Source organism: Castor canadensis, chromosome 12 (genome assembly GCF_047511655.1).
Source record: "Castor canadensis chromosome 12, mCasCan1.hap1v2, whole genome shotgun sequence".
NCBI classification, from domain to species: Eukaryota; Metazoa; Chordata; class Mammalia; order Rodentia; family Castoridae; genus Castor; species Castor canadensis.
Window position 1 is genome coordinate 38,686,485 of NC_133397.1, and position 21,451 is coordinate 38,707,935.

At 54.6% G+C, this 21,451-nt stretch overlaps 1 protein-coding gene across 1 annotated transcript; it reads left to right on the top strand.

Annotated features, from left to right (window-relative positions):
* The first annotated feature begins 273 nt into the window (after positions 1–273).
* On the top strand, positions 274–12,030 carry Six3 (SIX homeobox 3). The gene is made up of 3 exons (XM_020168986.2): positions 274–381; positions 8,025–8,835; positions 10,651–12,030. The coding sequence occupies exons 1-3, from the start codon at positions 327–329 to the stop codon at positions 10,841–10,843; spliced, it is 1,059 nt and encodes a 352-aa protein (XP_020024575.1). The 5' UTR covers positions 274–326; the 3' UTR covers positions 10,844–12,030.
* The last annotated feature ends 9,421 nt before the right edge of the window (positions 12,031–21,451 follow it).

Here is a 21,451-nt window from a genome sequence, read left to right on the forward strand (position 1 = left end):
TGCCCGCCCCCCCCGAAAATAAAGCTAATGATGTAGTAATTTAGGAGGGGGTGAGGGCTGGGCGAAAGGAGGGAGGGAAGAGAATGGGGGAACGCTTTCCCCAAGAGCGAAAGCAAACAGCTAGCTGTGGAGGCGCTGCCCGCAGTTCAGGCTTCCCAACAGGTTAGCTAGACTGGGATCCACCCGGTATTTCGCAGGAAGGGGGGGGTGGGGGGAAGAGACAGAGTGAGAGGAGGAGAGAGCCTTACTGGAGGACAGAGGGAGGGAGGGAAAGAGATAGGAGCGAGAGAGCGCGCCGCGCGGTTTAAAAGGACTTACACTTCCTAATGAATATTTATCCGCCGCTGCTTCATGCTCCCGGCTTCCCTCACCTTTCTGCAGGTAAGATCCTCCCAGTGCCTCAGCTCTGGGGCAGGGGTGTGCGGGGTCCTCCCTACTCCCCTCACCCGCAGTTCAGGCTCCGGTGGCTCAGCGGGAGGGTTATTGGCTGGCGGGGCGGGGTGGGGGGGAGGCGGCTCTGCTCTGCCCTGGGTTTGGGCATGGGGTGTTCAACCCCGCACCGGCAAGAACCGCGTGAGTGGGGTACCTGTGTAGAATGGGTGTGCACGTGTACGAGATACAGGGAGAAAGGACAGAGACAGAGAGAGAGAGAGAGAGAGAGAGAAAGAGAGAAGAGGAAGATGGGGAGGGGAAGGTGCACCGCGAACGCGCGTCTCTGGCGCGTTCTGGGGGACGTGTTCTGACTTTTCACTTGGACGCCCGGGATTTCTCGCTTTGCTTTTTTTTTTTTTTTTCTTCCCTTCCCCCTCTTTTGGCCCCTTCCACCTCCTCCACCCTAACCCCTATTTGCTGACATGTTCTTCTGCGGGCCTTTGTACGGCTGGAGCGGGCTGCCCCGGGCCGAATCCCGCGTTTCTCATAAAAGAGAATGAAGAGTTCGGTTTCCACCGTAAACCCCCACACAAGAAGCGCAGGTCAGGGGGTTTCCTGTCCCCCTTCTTGCCGGCTGTGCTCTTGAGGTGCTGCACCGCACTCTCCCTTCATCTCCCTCTTGGGGCGCCCAGGCCCAGTACAAGTAGCTGAGAGTGATGATCGGGACCTGGCAGTACCAGGTGGAACTTCGCAGGATCTGCCTGGCAGTCTTTCTGGGCTGGAACCGCGAGCCGAGGACCCCAAAGGAAGGGCGCCTCATCCCCACCACCATCCACCCCCGCCACCTCGGGCGGGAGGAGCCCGGGCGAACTCGGGCCCGCCTAGTGGGAAAGAGGGAGGGGAAAAGAAAGGGGTCGGGGAGGAGCTGACGATACAACCAGAATTCTTTAAACAGACTTACCCGGCCACCTGTTGAGAATCCATTTGGGGTCCGCCAGATCCGGATCTGCGAGAGGTGGACACACAAAACCAAAAGCCAAGTTGGGATAAGAAAATTCTTTCTCTGATTATGCCAGACGTGGCCGTTCAGGCTTGCAGCTCTGCACCGGGGTCGCGAGGTTGTAGAGCCAAAAGCTACTTTGCTAGGGTGCCCCACCACTCCAGCTCCCCCCTTATTTCAAGCCTCCTCGGCTCAGAGGCCAGGGACTCAGAACCCGCGGACTCGGCACTCAGGGCCCAGCACCCGCAGCTCGGTTAAGCTGGAGCAGGCTTTCTAAGCCCTGCTCAGAAGTCAAGAGCAGCAGCGCCGCCGCTCCGTGCGGCCTTTCAAGCCGCAGCCGTTCCTTATTCTTGTGTCTCGGCCTCTCTGGGTGCCCCCCGGACAAAGCCCCCGAAGCTCGGCCGCTCCCTTCCCGCTAAATCCCCTTCGGGGTCAGTGCTTTACCAGCACCGGGCCGTGCGCCTCTCCAGCCAGCCGTGTGGCTCTTAAAGAGCCGCACCCCCCCACTCCGCCCCGCGCGCTCCTCCGACCCCCGCCTCCCCTCCCCTCTCCTCCGGATCAAGCCCCCCACGCCGACGCCTGAGGTCCCTGCTGCCCCGACCGATGCCCTCGGACTCCCAGCCCCCTCCCTCCCTCCTCCTCCTCTGAGCAGCCGGTAGGCCTGGCCTTGGGGCCACAGATCTGAGTTCTACCCTTCGCCCCAGGTCCCCTTTCTCTCCAACAGCACCGCTCTCCCCCGTCTCTCTGCCCTTACTTTTGCTCTTTGGATGGATCATTGTCTGGGCACCTCCTTTGCCCAGCTCAGCGATGATCCCTAAATGGTGTTAGTTTGGGCTTGATTTAGAGGGTGGAATGGAAAATGGGGCAGGGCACGCCAGTGGAGCTGGAGGGAAAAGGAAGAGAAACAGGCCAGGTGGACAGATTCTGACATTTCAAGGCCTACCTGGCCTTTTGGCAGAAGGTGAAGGCTGGCAGAGTCTTACTCCTTCCTAGAGATGGACACCTCAGAATGGGGTCCTGAGGTTACCAATCTGACCAGGCCCACCCTTCATCCTAAACCCAGTGCATTTAGCCCCCCCACAAAGTAACCAAGAGCTGGGTGTGCAAGGAAGGCATGAGGGGGATCTTGAGTTCCAACTGTCTAGGGAAAAATGCAAGGGAGGAGAGAGGGGACAGTGAAGGGACTCTACTCTTTCTGAGGACTTAAAGCACAATTTCTAATAGAGTTTCCTGTATTTACTAGCCAACTATGAGTGTCCTAAGAAAAGGGGAAAAGGAGGAGTAAGTGGGTCCCTCGCTTCCTCTGTCCCTAGACCTGTATTAGGACCAGTCCAAGGAGGGTGGCCATGCCTAGGGTACTTTCTTCAGGCCTCCTCAGGAGGAGAATTATGATTAAAGAGAACCCATAGAAGGCATAGTTGAGAAGTGTGGACGGTTCAGATAAGCTATGGTACTGTCTTCACTGCAGTCAACTGTCACATCATTTGTGTTTGGACTCTGGCTGGTGGGAGCAGGGGTGGTTTGGGGAGCTGAGCCTGCCCATCCTACTCAAATGCAGGGCCTTGTTCTGTCTGTCACCAGAGGATTGGTGGGAAGAAATGTGAGGCTTCCTGGCCAATGAAGAGCAAAGGAACTTAAGGAGAGACCTTCCTTAAGGCTGAGCCTCCCCTAGGCCTCTTCCCTCTGTTACTCCAATATTAGTCCATATGCACCTTGAAGGAATTGGAGTGACTGATTTAGAACGGTCTCTCTTGGGAGAGGTTCAAGGTGCACAGTCTGGGTAGATCCAGAGGCTACAAAATCCGACTCCACCACCCCCTATAACCCAATCAGTATGGCTCATTCCCCCACCCCCACCCCGAGTCTCTGGCTCCTTTCTTTTGGGGCTAGAGCATTGCAGCCAGCTAGGCTGGGTTTGTGCCCACCCTCCTGGGCCTGCCAGTGGGAGGTGTTGTGGCCCAAGACAGAGCCAAACTTTTCTTGTCTGAGGATGTGGGGGGTGGAGGGGCCTTTAGCGGGCGGCGGGACTCATTAAGCAGAGCGGGGTGCCGAGAGGTGCGCGCTGCCGGGCCCTGAGGCCGCCTTTGAGCGGTCGGGGCGGCTTCTTTAAGCGGCGTTAACAAGGCGTACAAATGCAGGGCCCAGCAGCTTTCTTGCAATGCCGGGGCCTTAGCAGGGCGCCAGGCTAATGAGGGTCACTCAAAGGGGCTGATCAAATATTCAAATTTCCCCGCACGCCGGGAACTTTTATGCACGGAGAAAGTTGAGGCAACTGAGCTGTGTTTACAGTCCCGGGCAACAATTGCTTGGAGCGCGGGTCCCCGGAGGCTAAGGAAGGGGGAGGGGCGGGGGCGCGGGGAGGGAGCAGTTGTTGTTGTTGTTGTTTTTCAAAGGAAAGTAATCGGGGTCCTTGAAGGGCTTCGCGGCCTCCCCGCCTGCGTGCTGCGCTCCCCTGCGCCCTCCCTGGCGGTCCGCGCCAAGCTCCTCAGTTTGCAGCTAGCGGGGAGGCCCAGACCACCGGCCACCCGGTCAGCCCCCACCTCTGGACGTCCTGGGGGCCGGAAGGGGCGTTGCCCCCCAGAACTAACCTTCGTGGTCCAACTGGGTCTGCTATTTAGAGTTGAGCAAGACTGACTGGGTATAGCTGCTCCAGCTCTCTGGCTCATCCTGCCTGGGAGGCCTGCAGACCCCTTGGCTTAAATAAGGAGAGTGAGAGTCCCTAGGATTTGTCTCCAGGCTGAGTGGAGACTCTCTCAGTGCTAGGAATGTGGCTGATACTCGTAAATAAATGTCCAGTAGATTATGGTAGGAGAAAAACACGCCGGTATTCAAATGTCCTCTTTTCTCCCTGAACCACCTGAACCTTGTCTTTCTGATCCCAGGGGCCGGAGTTGAAGTGGGGACGGTGGAAGCAATTTTGTTCTGCACAGGTGACCTCGGCCTGTACGACTGCCAAGTCCCAGATCTCGGAGTCTGAGTGGTCAGAGGGCAAGGGACAGAACTAGAGGCCCCGCAAGCCAAACTATTCACTAGGGTCCGCAGCAGTCATCTTCAGCGCGCCACCCCCTCCAGGAGTTCCGAGGCTCACTTCCTAGCCTTCCCTCTAAGTCCCCAGAACAGCGAGGAAGGCGGCCTGGGTCCTGGAACCAGAGGTCCCTCTGCATCTACTCCTCCTGCCCAGCGCCAGGGAATTTGGAAGTAGAAGCTTGGGAACTCCCTAGACCTCCCTTCCCATCCAAACACACATACTCAGTACCCCTAGACCGAGACCCTGCGGAGTCTGCGCTCCCAGCCCCTCTGTGAGCGCCCGCTGTCCGCTCCGAGGACCAGCCGCCCCGCCTCCCCGCCCAGCTAAAGGGACTCTTAACTTACGGGCTTCAAGGGGCTGGCGTAGTGCTTCCGGTCAGAGCCGAGAGGCGCTTGCGGCAGCAGGTCGGCGAGGTTGGCGAGGTGGGCTCGGTGGGCGGCGCGGTGCTTGGCTCTGCGGGGAGACGCAGACAGCCAGGGGCTGCTGCCCGCCCCACCGCGCCTGGCCGGGTCCTGGCTCACAAAGCTGCGCGCCTTGGCGCAGCGCTCCCGGCTTTGCGCTCCCTAGACGCGGCCGCCACCCGAGCTGGCGGGGTGCGGCGGGTGGGCTGGAGCCCGGGCAGTGGCTTGAGGGGAAGGGGGGGGTCAGGGGTGTCGTGAAGAGGAGTTTCAGCTCCTTTTTCCTCAATGCTCCCTTAGTGGCGAGGGTTTTCAGTTTCAACGCTTTTGGCAGAGCCCGTGGCACCTGCCCAGCCTCCAAGGCTGGCACCCCAGTGACGGGGAGAGGCCAGGTAGCCCCTGCCAGAAGGTGGGGGTTGAGAGGATAGGCAGGGACTGGCGGGGTTCACCCGTCCGGCCGGCGCCTGGGTCTCCGGCTCCGGGGGAAGCAGTTTCGGGGTCACGAGCTGCTTTCAAAAAGTTGAACACAATATTCGGAAACCCACCCGTAGGAATTCTCCCCCCACACGCGGCACAATACCCACTCCCCTCCCCCTTTTCATTCCTTCCTCCCCCGCTTCCTCCTCCTGCCCCTTCTCCCTCCCACCTTTCAGACTATAATCCTTCCCTACAAGAGAAAGGGATGGGGGAAAAAAAGATGAAGTGTCTGTTTTTGTGTCCCAATCTTTGGGCTCTTTCTGGGCCCGCAGTGAACGACCGCCCAGAGCTTCGCCGCTGAGCGGGAAAGGACTCATGGCCTCGAGGAAAATATTTGGAGAGGAGAAACCCCCGAAATGGGGTTTGGCCAGTCTTTCCTTTAGGGGAGTATTTCTTCACCTCAGCCAGTAGGCTTAGGACCGTTGCTCCTAGCTGCCTCCAAATGAAGGACCTACCACTGTGGGCCCCTCGCTCAACCCAAAGCCTCCATGTCACCCTAGAGCCTCCTCCAACGCGGCTTGCACTTCTTGGTCGTCCGAGGTCTGGCCCTGCAAGAGTCAAGGCCTAAGCAGGGCCTGAGCTCGAGGTTTAGGGGCTGGGACTGTCTCAGTCACATTAGGTTCCCATTTAAATTCTTCCTCAATCTCTTTTTCTCTCCTCCCTCATTGAGATCTCCAAAGTGGTGTGGACCCGGCGCCGGGCCCCCAGATCTGCATCGGAATGCAGAAAAGATCTTTTTTTTTTTTTTTAAAGTTTTGAATTCCTCAATGATTTTTCTTCTGGAAAGGCAGCTTAGGATAATTATTTCAGCTTTATTGAGGGCAGATTAGTTGAAGTCTGGGCGCTGCGTTTCAATACGCGTTGTACACGGGCCGACAATGTGGGCATTGTTGGCTACTGTGTGTGAATCCATTCAACATATACACTTTTTAACACCAAACCGAATCCTGTCTAAATATACACGGTGCGTGGGGAAAAACGTCTCTGACCCCGACAAATCTTCGTAAATCACACTTCCATAGTTACAGAAGCCTCACAAAAGGAGGCCAGGCTCAAGATGCTGATTACATCTTCTTAAAAGCAACATACCTAAGAATAAATGCCCATGCCTGGCCTGGGGGCTGCAGTGGCCACAGAGAGGGAGGGCCCTCTGCATTCTGTAGACATTGTAGAGTCTGTTTTAGGTTTGCAATGTTACTTCCCTTGTAGAGAAATCAAACAGCTTTATTATAACTATTATTTACAATATGAGAAAACACGAAATTTCAGGCTTTATCTGCTTCCTTGGGATGGCCTGCAAACTTTCAGTGTCCTTCTAGGGATGGTGAGCAGGCCCAGAGCTCCTTTTCCTGTGTGTTGTGTGTGGGTGGTGGTGGTGGTGGTGGCAGGGAGCAAGCACCTTCCCAAGTCCGGAGGACTCCAAGGTTTCTGAGCTCCCACAGCTCCTCCTCAACCGCCTCAGGCAGCTGAAGTATGGGGAGAAACAAAGAGTCTGATTGCTTTTTAAGCTAGAAATAATTGTACTGTTGTTTCCACTATTTTAAAAATAAAAGGTGATAGTAGAAATCAAAACTCCTTGGCTGGGAGCAGAGTAAAAGCAGTCCCTCTGATGTGGAAGGATTGAGGTAAATATAGCCTACAGGCACTGGCCAGAGAGGCCACAACAGCTTCGTGCTGTCTGGGTCCTGGGCTCAAGCTCCCAGGTGTCAGATGCCCTCCCCAGAAATCTGGGATCCTGAATCCCGCTGAGCCGGGGTCGGTGTGTGGTGGGCCCCATGATCTCATCTCTCCTTTCTTCCTCGACACTATTAATGCTCACATAGGCAGAAAGAGACGGCCCAACGCGCACACCATGTGCAAATCTTGCCGGCTCTGCTGGACCTCAGCCTCTCTGCAGACAGGCCGCCTGGAGCTCCTAAGACGTGGGGAAGAGACACTTGCCTTCCACAAAATGCCTCCTGTAATTGGTCATCTCATTCAACTACTGTGTGTTTATAATTTTTTGAATTTCTGAATCAACTTTTTTGGGAAACAGGGAGAGAGAGAGAGAGAGAGAGAGAGAGAGAGAGAGAGAGGGAGAGAGAGAGAGAGATAGAGGGAGAGAGAGAGAGAGAGAGAGAGAGACATGGGGAAGTAGAGAAATTAAGAGTTGCAAAGATTTGAAAAAAAATCTGTTTCTCCCCGGTCTTCCTCCTTCCCTCTCTTCTCCCCCCCCCCCCACTCTGGCTAAGTGGTAAGACCGTCCTTACGTTCTCGGTATTGATTGGCAGGGCTGACAGTGATTGGCAGTGGTTGCCGTGGCAACGCCACAACGACACGCCGCAGACCAATAGAAAAGCGAAACAAAATGTTTCAATGCTGCACTCACTGTGGATTTAGGGGAGATATTATGAGGCTGTTGTCATTAGGGCGATTGCTGTGGAATCGCTGAATCTTGACTCGGCGGTGGTTGGCTCTCTCTCTCTCCCTCTCCCTCTCTCTGACTCGGGTTCTCTCTCTGCGCGCGCGCACCGGGCCGCTCTCCTTCCTCCCTCTCTATGTGGCTGCGCGGGTGTGTGTGTGTGTGGATGTGTGTGGGGTGTGGGTGTCCCTTACGTCCTTCCTCCTCCCCCTCCTTCTTCTTCTGCTCCCCCCTCCTTTCCCTCTCCTCCTCCCCCCTCTCCTCTCCCTCCTCCTGGTCCTCATCGCCCCTCTCCTCCTCTTCCTCCCCTCTCTCTTCCTCTCCCTGAATTTTTTCCTCTCCTCTCAGGTCAGTCCATGGTATTCCGCTCCCCCCTAGACCTCTATTCCTCCCACTTCTTGTTGCCAAACTTCGCCGATTCTCACCACTGCTCCCTACTTCTGGCGAGTAGCGGCGGCGGGAACGGTGCGGGAGGCGGCGGCGGCGCGGGAGGCGGCGGCGGGAACCGTGCGGGAGGCGGCGGTGCTGGCGGAGCAGGCGGCGGCAGCGGCGGCGGCGGCTCCAGGGCCCCCCCGGAAGAGTTGTCCATGTTCCAGCTGCCCACCCTCAACTTCTCGCCGGAGCAGGTGGCCAGCGTCTGCGAGACGCTGGAGGAGACGGGCGACATCGAGCGGCTGGGCCGCTTCCTTTGGTCGCTGCCCGTGGCCCCCGGGGCTTGCGAGGCCATCAACAAACACGAGTCGATTCTGCGCGCGCGCGCCGTGGTTGCCTTCCACACCGGCAACTTCCGCGACCTGTACCACATCCTGGAGAACCACAAGTTCACCAAGGAGTCTCACGGCAAGCTTCAGGCCATGTGGCTCGAGGCGCACTATCAGGAGGCCGAGAAGCTGCGCGGCCGCCCACTCGGCCCAGTGGACAAGTACCGTGTGCGCAAGAAGTTCCCGCTGCCACGCACCATCTGGGATGGCGAGCAGAAGACTCATTGCTTCAAGGAGCGGACTCGGAGCCTGCTGCGGGAGTGGTACCTGCAGGACCCCTACCCCAACCCCAGCAAGAAACGCGAACTGGCGCAGGCCACCGGCCTCACTCCCACACAAGTAGGCAACTGGTTTAAGAACCGGCGGCAGCGCGACCGCGCCGCAGCGGCCAAGAACAGGTCAGTGGCGGGGTCCGCGGCCTGGCTATAGCTTCCCTGGGCCGCGGAAGGGGAGAGGGGTTGAAAGGTGGGTGAGCGGGAGCATGGTAGGGGCGGCTGCCCCGCACCAGACAAGCCGGGACTCTGGCCAGTTGAATAAACTTTCTGCTTGTCCCGGGCGCATGAAACAGGGTCGGGCAGTGGGTTTATTGACTGCTTTGCTGGAGAGGAGCTTTGGTCCCGGTGGAGAGCGTGTACGTGCGGCCCTGAGTGGCCACTGCCCAAGGTACCCGCCCGTGGGAGCCCGAGCGGTGGCGCGGGTTTTCTCAGTCCTGGCCCCAGCCCCAGCTAGGTACTCCTCTGAGCCTAGAAACAGGGAGGGAAAAAGAGCATTTCTTTCCATATCTACATGCTTTGAAGGAGAGAGAGAGAGAGAGAGAGAGAGAGAGAGAGAGAGAGAGAGAGAGAGAGAGAGAGAGAGAGAGAGATCGACAAACGTCAAGGGCAGGAAAGTGAACCTGGGTCCCTGCCACAAAGGGAAAAGGCCAGCGGTCACCATGCCGAGGCCTCCTTCCTGCAACATTGCAGGTTGCCTGACCCTGAGCAGGAGAGCAGGGCTGGTAGTGGAGCAGCTTAGTATGTGTGTATTCACTCCCACACAAGCCTGTGCATATACTTCCTCATTCCCTGCCCAAGGAGTATCACTTTGGTACTGCTAAGTTGGCAAGCAGGCAAGTTGACCACAAGTCATAAAGTTGTACTGGTCTTGATGGTCATCAGAGATGGATTGGGGGGAAATAAGAAGAAAAAGAACTAGAGGGAAGGGGAAAGGAGTCGGGAAGGAAGAAGGAAGGGAGCAGTTGGGTTAAAGCCCTCATATGGAGCCTGTGTTGCTGCTCCTCTTGAAAGGCAGGGCCTAGTATACTGCAGGGAACCGGGACCCTACCTGCTGACAGCTGCTGATGGCTGTGGGCTGAGTGTGAGTTTCTGGAGTGTGTTTGGGTTTAGGTAGCCCTGGCCTGAGCCCACAGCCCTCTTAGCCCAGTCTGTGGAACCTACTTTTCGCCCGATGGGGGAAGCGCCCAGAGCCAGGCAAAGGCCTCCTTGTAGGAAGAACTCCCAGACACTAGGTTCAGTCAGGCAGTGGGTTCCTAGTCCTGGGGAGAGGTAGCCTGACGCTACTGCTCTGTGCTTCTCTCCTGCCTTCTTTCTTTTCTCTGTCTCCCTTCTCTTTCTCCATTTTTCACTTTCAGCTCCTCTATTTTCTTTTCCCCCGATCCTGCGCTCTGCGCAGGAATCCAGAGAGTAAAGCCGGCGGGTCCTACCCAGGAGAGGCGGCCAGTGAGAAACCCGCAGCCCTGGGTGTGTGTTTGGGGGAGCAGGGACAGGAGGCACCGCGGGAAGCCCAGCTTTCCAGGCAGCCAGCTCAGTTTGAAAAGCACCAGGGCCTGGAGGAGGGGGCGAGGGAAGAAGCGTCTATCTCTCTTGGACTTCTGCTCATCCTGGGCTCAGCGTCCTTTGCTACCCGTCCAGGTCACACCAGGCGGCGAGCTTCGGATTCTACCTCTCCGCTGGGGCCTGTCCCTATCCGGGAAGCTTCTCTGGGAGGGAGTTGAGAGTCGAGAGCCGGACTGGGAGGCTCTGCAGCGCTCAAGTTGTAGCTGTGTGCCTGGAGAAAGGGAAAGGCACCAAGAGCGCAGTTGGGGGAGGCGGCGAGGGGCAAGAGATGGGAGTAGCCAGGGAGCGCGGGCGGCAGCAGGCCCGGCTCCCTGCAGCTCTGGGAGCCGGGTGGCAGGCCGCTGTTTAAGGGAGGACACGGCTTTCTCTCTCCCGCAGGCTCCAGCACCAGGCGATCGGACCGAGCGGCATGCGCTCGCTGGCCGAGCCCGGCTGCCCGACGCACGGCTCGGCAGAGTCGCCGTCCACGGCGGCCAGCCCGACCACCAGCGTGTCCAGCCTGACGGAGCGCGCGGACACCGGCACCTCCATCCTCTCGGTAACCTCCAGCGACTCGGAATGTGATGTATGATAGCCAAGGCTGCCCTCCTCCCCCTTCTTCCCCATCCCCCTCCTCCTTCCCCTCCTCCTAACCCTCCTCCTCTTCCTCCTCTTCCTACTCCATCCCTAGAACAAACCGAAATCAGGATACACAACCATACACACACAAGTCCACATACACTCCCCCCCTGCCAAAAATATATAAAAACCAAGAAAAATAACAAACTTACCGCAAATCATCAACCCCCTGCCACCATCTACCACCATGGCCACCCCAAAGGACCGCGACGCCAACAGACAGTCACAAACGCTGATGTTGCGGGCAGAAAACATAAAAGAGGTGACAATTGTATACTTTCTAGGACAAGCACGGCTTCTCCTTTTGGTTCCCACGGACCCGGCACCCCACCTGCATGACGATTTATTTGTATCTGGGAAAATATTCTCTCTAGTTTAAAATGATTTAAAGAGTCGACTATACAAAAACAACCACCACCACGACGACAAGACGACAAAAGCAAAACAGACAAAAAGAAAAAACCCTGCCATCTCCGTTCTGAATTTGTTTAAAAAAAAGAAAGAAAAAAAAAGAACTCGGGAGAGAAATAGCAAATGTTTCTCGCCTTTTGTTGCTCTCTCTCACTTTTTTCCTCTCTTGCTCTCTTTCTTCTCTCTGTTTTTAAGTCCAAGTATTGGTCAAACAAGATGCAATCTTCTGTTTTTTGTTCCGCAGACAATCATTTTCTTCGTAAGCACCTTTTTCTCTCCACTCTGTCACTGCCTGTGTGGGTACTGGTTATAAATGTGGAAAAAGAATAGTTATGACTGTAACAGATTTTTATTTTTATTTCAAAATTTTATATGAATTATGTATATCTTAATGATCGGTCATTTTCCCAGTTTGTAATATATGTGTAGAAATTGCCTGTATATGATACTGCTTTTTCTTCTCTCCCTTTCTCTTTCTTTCTCTCTCCTCCCTCTTTCTTCTTCCCTCCCGGCTCACCTGTCTCTTTCCTTTTTGGGGTTCTCCCTCCCACTCGGTGTTCCTGGCAGTCAAGGCGTGGAGTGGCGACCTGGGTTAGGAAGAGGTACCCTGTCGCTAGCGAAAGCGGAGAGTGAGACCATAGTATTCTTATGCAAAAGCTATTTCAAGTATTTCTTAGCCGCTTTGGAGGTATCACTCACTCCCCGTAGGGCGCTTTTACTGTTATCTTAACTGCGTGTTTATCTATATGTAAAAACTTTCTAAAGCAAATACAGTATTCTCCTTTTTCTTATCATTCCCAGAGACTGGTGTTTTTGTCCTTCCCTGGCCTGCTGCTCCGGGGTGCAGCGCCCGGCCTTCGCTTCGCTTTCCTCTCCGGCTCTGACAGCAGCTGGAGCTAGGGCAAGATTTCGATGCTGGGTCTGAGCTTTTTCTGGGAGTTGGGTGGAAAGCCAGGAATCGGCCCTTGGGAGGAGAGCCCGAATGCTGAGCAAAAAGGCGGAGGGGACCGCGGTGGGGAGAGGGCTACGGTAACCAGTTTCTTTCGCACGAGTTGCAGGCCAGATCCGCCTAGGCGCGCGTTCAACCAGGAATTGTAGCCTTCCCTGTGGTCTTTGGCGGTGTGTTGGGAGTCTTTCGGTTGTTGTTGCTTTGCTTTATAAAAGGGGAAACACACAAAGTCGCCAATCCCAAGAATCATCCTTGAGCAGAGATTTTGTCTTCTTGCTTTTTTTGAGGGGTGGGGATGGGGTGGGGGTACTGCTGCCCAAATAGCGAAGATAAAGGGAGAGAGGAGAAAGTAGTTTACAGAGTTTAGGACTTACAATCAGGATGGCCTCCCTCATGCCGCCCCCTGTGAGCGTCTGTGTGACCTTGTGACTTGCCTATGGGTCCCCGAAATTTCTTCCCGTCTTTGGGGATCACCCGGGGTCCCTTGAGCCCCTAAGACATTTCAGAATTGGTTTAAAATGTAACGTGAAAAACCAGAAAAACAAACAAGCAAAAAAAAAAAAAACCCGCTTCTTGCTAGCCGCATTCTTGCCGACCCCTGGCCACTGGAGGCCCTCACTCTTTCTGCGGGTGTTGTGGCTGCTTGCAACTCCGCCGCTCTGGGCCAGGGCGGCCTGCATCCAAAGAAGGGCCAAAGAGGTAATTTCAGAAAATTTGCCTTCACGTGAACGTTCAATTGCCAAACGAAAAGGATTAGGGAGAAACGTGCCTGGAATTTCTTCGTGATTCCAAATTAATTTTGACTTCCGATTTTCTTTTGTCCTCATTCCTGGCAGCACCAGGGAGGTTTACGTGGGATGGCCTGGACAGAAAGGCTGCTTGGTCTGAAGGTGCCCAAGGTGCAGCAAGAGCACCAGCACTTGCTTGGAGAGCAGGGTTACTGCCCTATCCCTACTTAGAACCAGGACATCCAGCCTACCTCCAATTCTGGCAGTGTCAGAAACTCTGTGTGTTCACCGCTTTCAAAAAACCTTCCCTGTTGTCACATTCTGGGCAATATTGACCTAGGAGGTACAAGTTTGGGAAGGGGACGGTTTGGATTCCGCTGGTCTTGAGCCTCTGTTCTGAGGTGAGGGATCTGTCACCTACTCTCATTTTTAGATAGCCAGTCACATACTTGACCCAGAGCGTGGGCCTAGAAACCTAAATTAGTGGCTGCCCAAGACAGCATGGATGGATCCAGGTTAGCTAGCTAATCAGAATTCATGGGTGGAAGGACAGAGCTGGCATTGCAGGAGAGTGACTTCTGGAAGGGCCTGGGCTGGTTACACCAGGGAGCAAGTGCCTTTTTGTCTGGGAGGCCAGGGATAAACTTGGGAGTTATGCTTCCTTCTCTCAAAGTACCTGGCAGAAAAAGCAGGTTTGGGACATCAGTGCCCACTCACCCAATGAAGAAAACAGGCTATCAGACTTCACAGCAGCCTTTAGCTTTAGCTTGGAGAGCCTGTTGGGTGTCAACAGCCAGTTTATATGCCTAGCTTGGTTTCTGTCATCTATCACTGTCTCTCATCTCCTGTATTTCTATCTTCCCAGGTCTGCTTAAATACCAGTACTCTATTCTCTGCACTTTCTGACTTTACCCACAGATCCCCGCAGGAGAACATGTGTGCTTGTTATGGGTGGTGTAAATGTATGCAATTCTGAATGCTGGGCTTTTTACCACTGAATCAAGTTTTGCATACAAAAAGATGTATGTATGATGTATAAATGCATGTACAGTACATTGGCATGTGACTGGTGTGTTTTTGCACAGCTTAGGTACAATATTTGTATGTGGCTTGAGCAGTTTATATATATGTAGTTCTGCAGGGATTCTTAGGGTGGCTCCATACTGCTACAGAGTGTTGTTGTGCAGGATCTTTCTGTCCAGTGGACATATGTCTTGTGAGTTTCAGTTCTCCTGTGGACATGTGTGTTCCCTTGACCTAATCAGCCCACAGAAATGACTGCCACACTGCCTACCCCTAGCATGTCTTCCTGTCCCTTTAAGAAATGGGTGGTGGTGGGGCTCACAATGGTTATTCACTGAATGGAGGATGAAGGGTTGGGCTCTGGCAGTCTCAGTTTACCCTTTAACTTGGTAAATTGGGGATATTACAGTGGATTTGGGTTCAGAGGGAGGGAAAAGAGGCCCTTTTCTGGCCAGATCTCCTCCTTTACCCACTGTCTGCCCATTCTTTTTCCCAATTCCCAAAGCCATGCCCAAAGTAGACAAGGTTCCAATAGGCTGCTAGGGCTCTATAAGGGCAAGACTGGACTGAAGCCCTGCTTTTCCAAAAGCCATCTCAGCCCCCACCTCTTGGGAAGATTGCAGGTTGTGTTTGGTCTAGGGAAGAATGTGCATTATGTGTGCTCTGGTGTGAACCTCCTAGGCCTCAGTCAGGCCAATAGCAGGCCTAAGTGTTGACCATCGGTCTCCTCTGTCTGGGCTACACAGCAGTTAGAGGGCTAGCTCTTCTCCTGGTACCAGAGGGTTGGCACCCACTTCTGTGTGCATTCACAACTTCTGCTGGGTGCTCCAGCTGGTCTATTCTGACTTGGAGCCTTACCAGTGTTAGACCTCTCTCTATGTACCTGGGCCTCTTACTCCAAGGTCTAAGGAACTTGAGGAATAACAGTGAATTTGGTGGTATTTTCTTCTTCCCTGCCTCCCTCAAAGAAAAACAATGGCAATTGAGGATTTGCATCGGAAACCCAAACAGCAGAATGGATTGTGAAACTGTATCAAAGACCTAATCCCTAGATATTGCCTGTCTGCAGAAAGATGGGCCAAACTACTGCTTCCAGCCCACTTACAGCTCCAGCCCAGAGCCCCCAACCACTTCTCTTCTTACCCTCCTTGAATCCTGTGAAATCAACTGCCCAGTTGCCAATGCAGTTGATTATTCCCGGCAAGACATACACTGATTAAAATGAAATGACCTGGAAGCTGCCACAGGGCCAGGCAGGAATGCTAATCAATAGTGGGGCTGGAGGCACAGAAGCCTAGTGGCTGGGATTGGGATTGAGGATGGAAGTGGTAGGACTAGCAGGGCTGGCTAGACTTTAGGCAGGGGCTGACTCCAGTGAGGTGCTGGGAAGGCCAGTCATGGTGAATAGGATACACTGTAAACCCTAGTGTGCACCCCAGTGTCTTCTGAAGGGAGAACACAACAACTTGTCACATTCTGAACCCAGTGCCTCACCAGGATCTCCAAACCTTAAAACCTAGTATCTGGCCTGGACAAGCGGGGCCTCCCTCAAGCAGAGGAAGCCCTAGTCTCTTCTCCCTCTCCCTGACTTCCTCTGCCTCCATGGACCTCTTGTCCTGCCTAGGCCTTTGGGAGGTGGACACCTGGAATACTGCTGCTGCTTCAGGGGGTTTTCATAGCCCTCCCCTTATCCCCTCCACCCTAGGCACTGAAGCTGAGACTCTTGGCCCTCTAGGATGCTGAACTTCAGGTCCTCAAACTCAGGGCCCCTCAGCCTCCCACTACTGGGTCTCTTTCCGGCCCCAGCTGAGCTGAGCTGAGCTGAACTGTCTCTCTCCCAATGTTCCAGCTGGGTTGGCTGTATCGCCTGAGGGAGGGTTGGGGAGGGTGAGAGGGAGCCAGGGAGGAGGGCAGCAGTAGTAGCCCAGCTCTGATTTCTCCGGTCAGCTGAGCACAACTTTCATTCGAGTGTATTCATGCAGTGGTTGATTGAGCTCCACAGTGCAGGGTGGGGCTCCAAGGGAGGGGGCAACACAGCCAGGCTGGCAGACTTCACCACACACACACACACACACACACACACACACACACACACACCCCTACAGAACTATACCCCCACACGTCATATGCACACTTCACCCCCAAGCTATTTCAGCATAGACATAGCGTAGGTGTGCTGCCCTCAGAGCAATTTCCCAACACCCATAGATCTTACCAACACAACACAGGCCTATGTTTTTGCTTTATCCTTTACAGATTCTACACTGGTCCTTAGACACAAGCACAAGAATTCTTCATCCTCTTTCCTCCCTACAGGTACACTCTCCAGGATGCACACTCTCCAAAAGCGCATTGATGCACACACAAACCTCCCCAATCTCACACACACCTTCCTACAGAAGGTAGGAGGGACTGCAATAGAAGCACATACTTTTGTACAACGGCACTAGTGCCCACAGCCCTGTTTTGCACAGACTGTCATACACAGAGCGCTGAGGCTCACCAAAAGTTCACAAGCAAGAAAAGGAGAAGAGCAATAAACTCAGTCAGAGGACACAGCTGCTATGCACTCGCCAAGACAGACACACAGAACACACACAGAGGAAACCTTCAGACATGCATGCAAACCCGACCCAAGCCAAAAACAGTAGCAATACCACGCAGAGGCACTCAACCCCCAAATCACATAGCCTAACTCTGGGCACTGTTTGCCCAACCTCACCCACTCCCAGAGAGCAGACAGAAACACGCCCACACACACCCACACACCCACACCCACCCGATCAGGCTAGGGCTCCAAAGAAGATAGGTAGAAGACTGTAGAAAAGCACTTTCAGAGAAATATGCTTGCTTTTGTGAGTGGGCAGGAAGAGGCCTCCATTTTATAATTTGCCCCCAAATGCCCAGGTGTGTTATTTTCCAGAGCAAGAAGGAAAGGAGAGAGAGAGAGGGAGAGATTATAGAAAGGGAGTGGGGAGGGGGCTAAGCCTGGTTGGGGGGAAAAGGTGACACTGTAGTGGGGACAATTCAGTCCTCATGAAAGCATCTGGGTGAGCACACTGACTTGTGGCCAACTTGACCCGCACCTATGTGAAGTGGTCTGGATCCCCAAAGTGCCAGTTTCCCTTTTTGGTGGGGGAATCCAGGCAGCTTCTCTGAAAAGCTGCAACCAAGAAAGCATCCACCTTCACATGTCACCCCTTCCTCTCCCCTCACACCATACACTCTCACAAAGCCCCTCTCCCCTGCAAGAAAGGGCCAAAGGCTTGTGCGAGGACACACGCTCAAATACATACACACACTCCTGTCTCCTACAGTGGGCCCAGGTATTGCTCCCCAACACCACAGGACTGTCACTCATTTCCACTTCTAGCAATGTCTCCCCACCTTTTACAAACAAGCTCAAGACTCTCCAGTTTATACACATTTAAAAATAAAAAATAAAGGAAGGGAGGACTTACACCCAAAGGAGGGTAATTCAGACGGAGGACTTCACAAACACGCTGGCAAGCAGGACAGCGAGGCAAATCCTCAACACTTGTCTGCATCTCTTGGGGAGGTGCCTCGGAGACAGCCCGCCAGGCCGCTCTCGGAGGGGCCCCTCTCTAAGATGGATGGACCTGCCCAAGCGCTGAGCTACAGACCAGGCCGGTTGAGGAGATCCACACATGTGGATAAGGCTTGCCTGTGCTCTCCTTGATTGCCAACACATTCAGTGAAAGGCCTCAGTGCCTGAAGGAAAAGATGGGACTTGGATCGAGGGGCGAATCCTCTGCGGGCTTCCCAGATCGGAAGTGAAGGCAAGAAGCATGTGTGTAGCCCAGGAACCTATAGAAGGTGTAAGTCAAGGTCTGGAGGTGAGGGCTAGCAGCGGCGGGGTGTAGGGAAGGCATTCCCCTGGGGTGGAGATGCTCTGTGGGGTGCGCTCCCCTGGGTCCGCGCTGCACTCCCCTTCTCCCTCCACCTTCGCTGAACACTCTTGCTGGGCCTTTGTATCCCTTTTCTCCAGCTCGGACTCTGTCTGTCTCCTTTCAGGCCGCTGGGAGGCGCTGTGGTCGCAGCCCCCTGCTTCTGGCGGCCCAACTCGGAGGTCCCCACGCCGGACCGTCTGTCCTGGAGCCGGGTCCCCGCAGCGCTGGACCGCCCCAGGCTATGGCCCGGCCTGTGACTGAGGGCGGCCTGGAGTTCTTCCAAGCCGGCACTGGCTTTCGTTTGTTGGATTTTGAGATGAGTATTTACCATCATAATTAATTTGCAACCATTATTCAACAGAAATTCTTAGCAAGGCCCCTTAATGACTGAGCGCGCTGCTAATTACCGGCGTGCACGCCTCTGGCTTTGCAGTCCTGGAAGCGCGCCGCCGCCTGCCTACCCCACCCTGTTGGCGACACACTGGAGCCTCCGGGTCAGGCCCAGCTGGGAGCAAGGACAGAGGATCCACAGACACAAATGCAGGCATATGGAGTCCAGGCCGCAGCCACCTCGGCCTTTCCTGCATGTATGTGAGCTGAAGCGGCTGTGATTACAGGGAAACTGAAACTCAGAGAGGGCCATGACTTGACCACTGTCACACAGCCAATCTCTACGTTCAGTCCACTACCACAGTGCCCCTGCTCCAGTCTTCCTCACTAGTGCGTTCCTGGTAGCCGGGTAAATACTTTTCTGAGATCCTTCAATGTGTGTGCAAGATGAAGCAAATATGAGAGCAGGATGCTGGGTAAGGCAGGGAGCGACTGGTCCCAGGCTCTTCCCGTCTGGGCACGCCATCTTTCATGCACCCTACACTTGGCCTTTGTAGGGATGTAGCCCCGCGGGGAATGGGAATGCACCTACTGGGGCCGGCCCAGAGAGACGCCCTGAAGGCACGCAGGGTGGCCAGGGACTAAATGCAGATGTTCCTACGAAACCTAGGGGAGGAGCAGGGATTCAGTGGTTCCCCTCACAGAGTGGACAGCCCCCCTCTTGAACCGCCAGAGCTTCCCAGTGGGCTGGATTCCATAGTGTGAGTGTATCTGGATACGGATGAACCCTGTAGAGAGTGTAGTGAGATTGTTATGCAGGTTCCTTTGAGGTGCAAGGGGAATATTTACCTCACTCAGGAGACCCATCAACCTACAGATGTGCCTGGGGCTTGTTAAGAGCCACTGGACTCCTGTGTATGATGCACCAATGTAGTCCAAAGTACTACATAGATTCTCTAAGAACCAAGAGAAGGACAAACACAATTTAGGCCTGCCCTCACGTTGTTTACACTCCAGTGGGAGGGACAATTGAGATCATTGTCTTGTAGTTAATATGTTTCCAGGAGTGGCAACTTTGTGATTAATTACAACCTTAGAATAGAGGTAAGAAATGCATCAATGAAGAGATGACAGTGACTCAGACAAGATGGATTGGAGGTAGTGGAGGGAGTCCAGGCAGGAAGGGCAAGAACAAGGCATGGAAGGGGTGCTGGCTCTAGTGGAGAGCAGTGTGGTGGGACTGGCCCCTGGGCTAATGTAGGATGGGGCTTGTGGAGTATAGAGAAGAAGCTGATAGTTAAGTCTGAGAAAAACAGACAAAGGTCTACTTACAAGGTTGGGCAAGTTGTGTGGCCACAGGGAGCCAAATTAGATTTTGTGAAAGCTCAAGTGGCCCTATCCAGAGTTCCGCTTAAGGACTTTTGTTGTAGGAAGGAGGCTGGAGACCGAAAGGCCCTTGGGAGGCTGTTCCAACCCACAGGCAAGAAGTGAAGAGGGCTTGAGCTAAGGCCACAGAACTGACTGAAGCCATTTCCAAGGAAGAATGGCCAGGACTTGCTGACCAATTGGAGACCTGTGGGCTTCCTGATGCCAAGATCTCAGGGTTTGTCCCCTTTTGTGGATCTGTAGCTAGGTCCTAGATATTACCCCTGTGCCCCCAGTACGCATGACCACCATCAGCTTCTTGTGGGAGTCCTGTTATGGCCCCTTCTCCTTCCATGCCCGCTCATTCTACTTTACTTCCACTGCTCAGTAACATCCTCTCCGATGTTACTGGGACGAAGGAGGACAGCGACAGCTTCAGTCCCAGGCCCCCAGAGGGGGGTCCTCAAGGACCCGCCGGGGTGGCCGGAGGAGACCAGCACACTAGATGAATGGCTGCGTGGCTGCACGAAGGGCCTGAGAAGGTCAGATGTGGAGCAAGGGATCCAGAATGCGCGCCTCTCCGATCCCTTGGAGAGTTTAGGTCCAAGCACCGCATTCTCTACTCAATTTCTGTGCACCCAGCTTCCAGCAAACCATTTCCAGGCCTCTTCGCCTCCGTGGGTGGAGGCGAGGGGTGGAGTCGGCCCAACGCGGGAATCTTCCGTCTAGGATATTCCGAAAAGCTTTCCAGAAGGTGGCGGCGCTTTTGTCGGAGGATGGGCTTGGGAACCGCCAGACAGCTTGGCGATCTGGTTCTTGGATGAACGACGATTTTGAGGCCGTCGAGAAAGGAAGTGAGTCAAATTCTAACTCATGTTTCTCAGCCCCTGGTCCTGTGATGCTTCCATTGCCCCCCGCGGCCTCTCCAGCGCGTGGTGCCAGCAGAAGTCTGCCTGAGTGGACTTCGTGAGCTTCCACACCCTCACGTATCTACTGAGTGTGTAGGGGGGTGTGTGCGTGTGTGATCAATGTCAGGTAGCAGGACAGGGGAGTCTCAGTTTCCAGGGTCGCTCTCAGGGCCTACCTTAAGCAGGGATGGGAATGGAAGGAAGTATATGGCGGAGGACGGAGGGAGGCCACCGCTCTGTTTCCGCCAAAACCCAGGACCTGATCCCGCATTCGGAACGAGCCGGGCTGCAGGAGAATGGGCCAGTTCCCGGGTACCGGAGGATGGAGGAACAGGGAGCAGGTCAGGGTAGCAAGATTCCATGACACCTTAGAGAAATTTTCAGTTGAGCTTTTGAGTTGGAGACCCGGGGAAGATATTCTTTCCTTTGTCTTGGGGAATCTCCCCCACCCAAGAGCCCTCGAGGACACTCAGTTCTTATTAGCAGCTAGACGCCCCTCTGCTCTTGCTGTGCGCACCCAGGCGACAAGCAAATACAGGTCCCAGGCGGAGAGCAGCGCGCGCTCTGAGAACATCGGCGGCTTTTTGCTGCCACCTTGCGGCAGTGACGCGCAGCATCCAGCCCTGTGTGTAGCTGGCTCTGGCTGTGCGCGCTAGTTGCATGGGGGCCACACTGCTGCCGCATCTTCTTCCCCTCGACTTTTCGCAGCATCTCTTTCACTGGGACAGCCTCCTTCTACGGTTAAAGAAGCCTGCGATGGACCAAGTCTTGTCTTATAGCAAGTGCAGTTCTTTGCCTTGGCCTGTGCCATTTGGATTCCCCGTTCTAGATCCTTCCTCGTGCTTTATTGCCCACTTGGGTTTGCAATGCGTGCCTCATGTTAAGGCTTTCTTTACTCTTGCCTTATTAATTTCTCCTGTCGATGCCTCCGGGGCT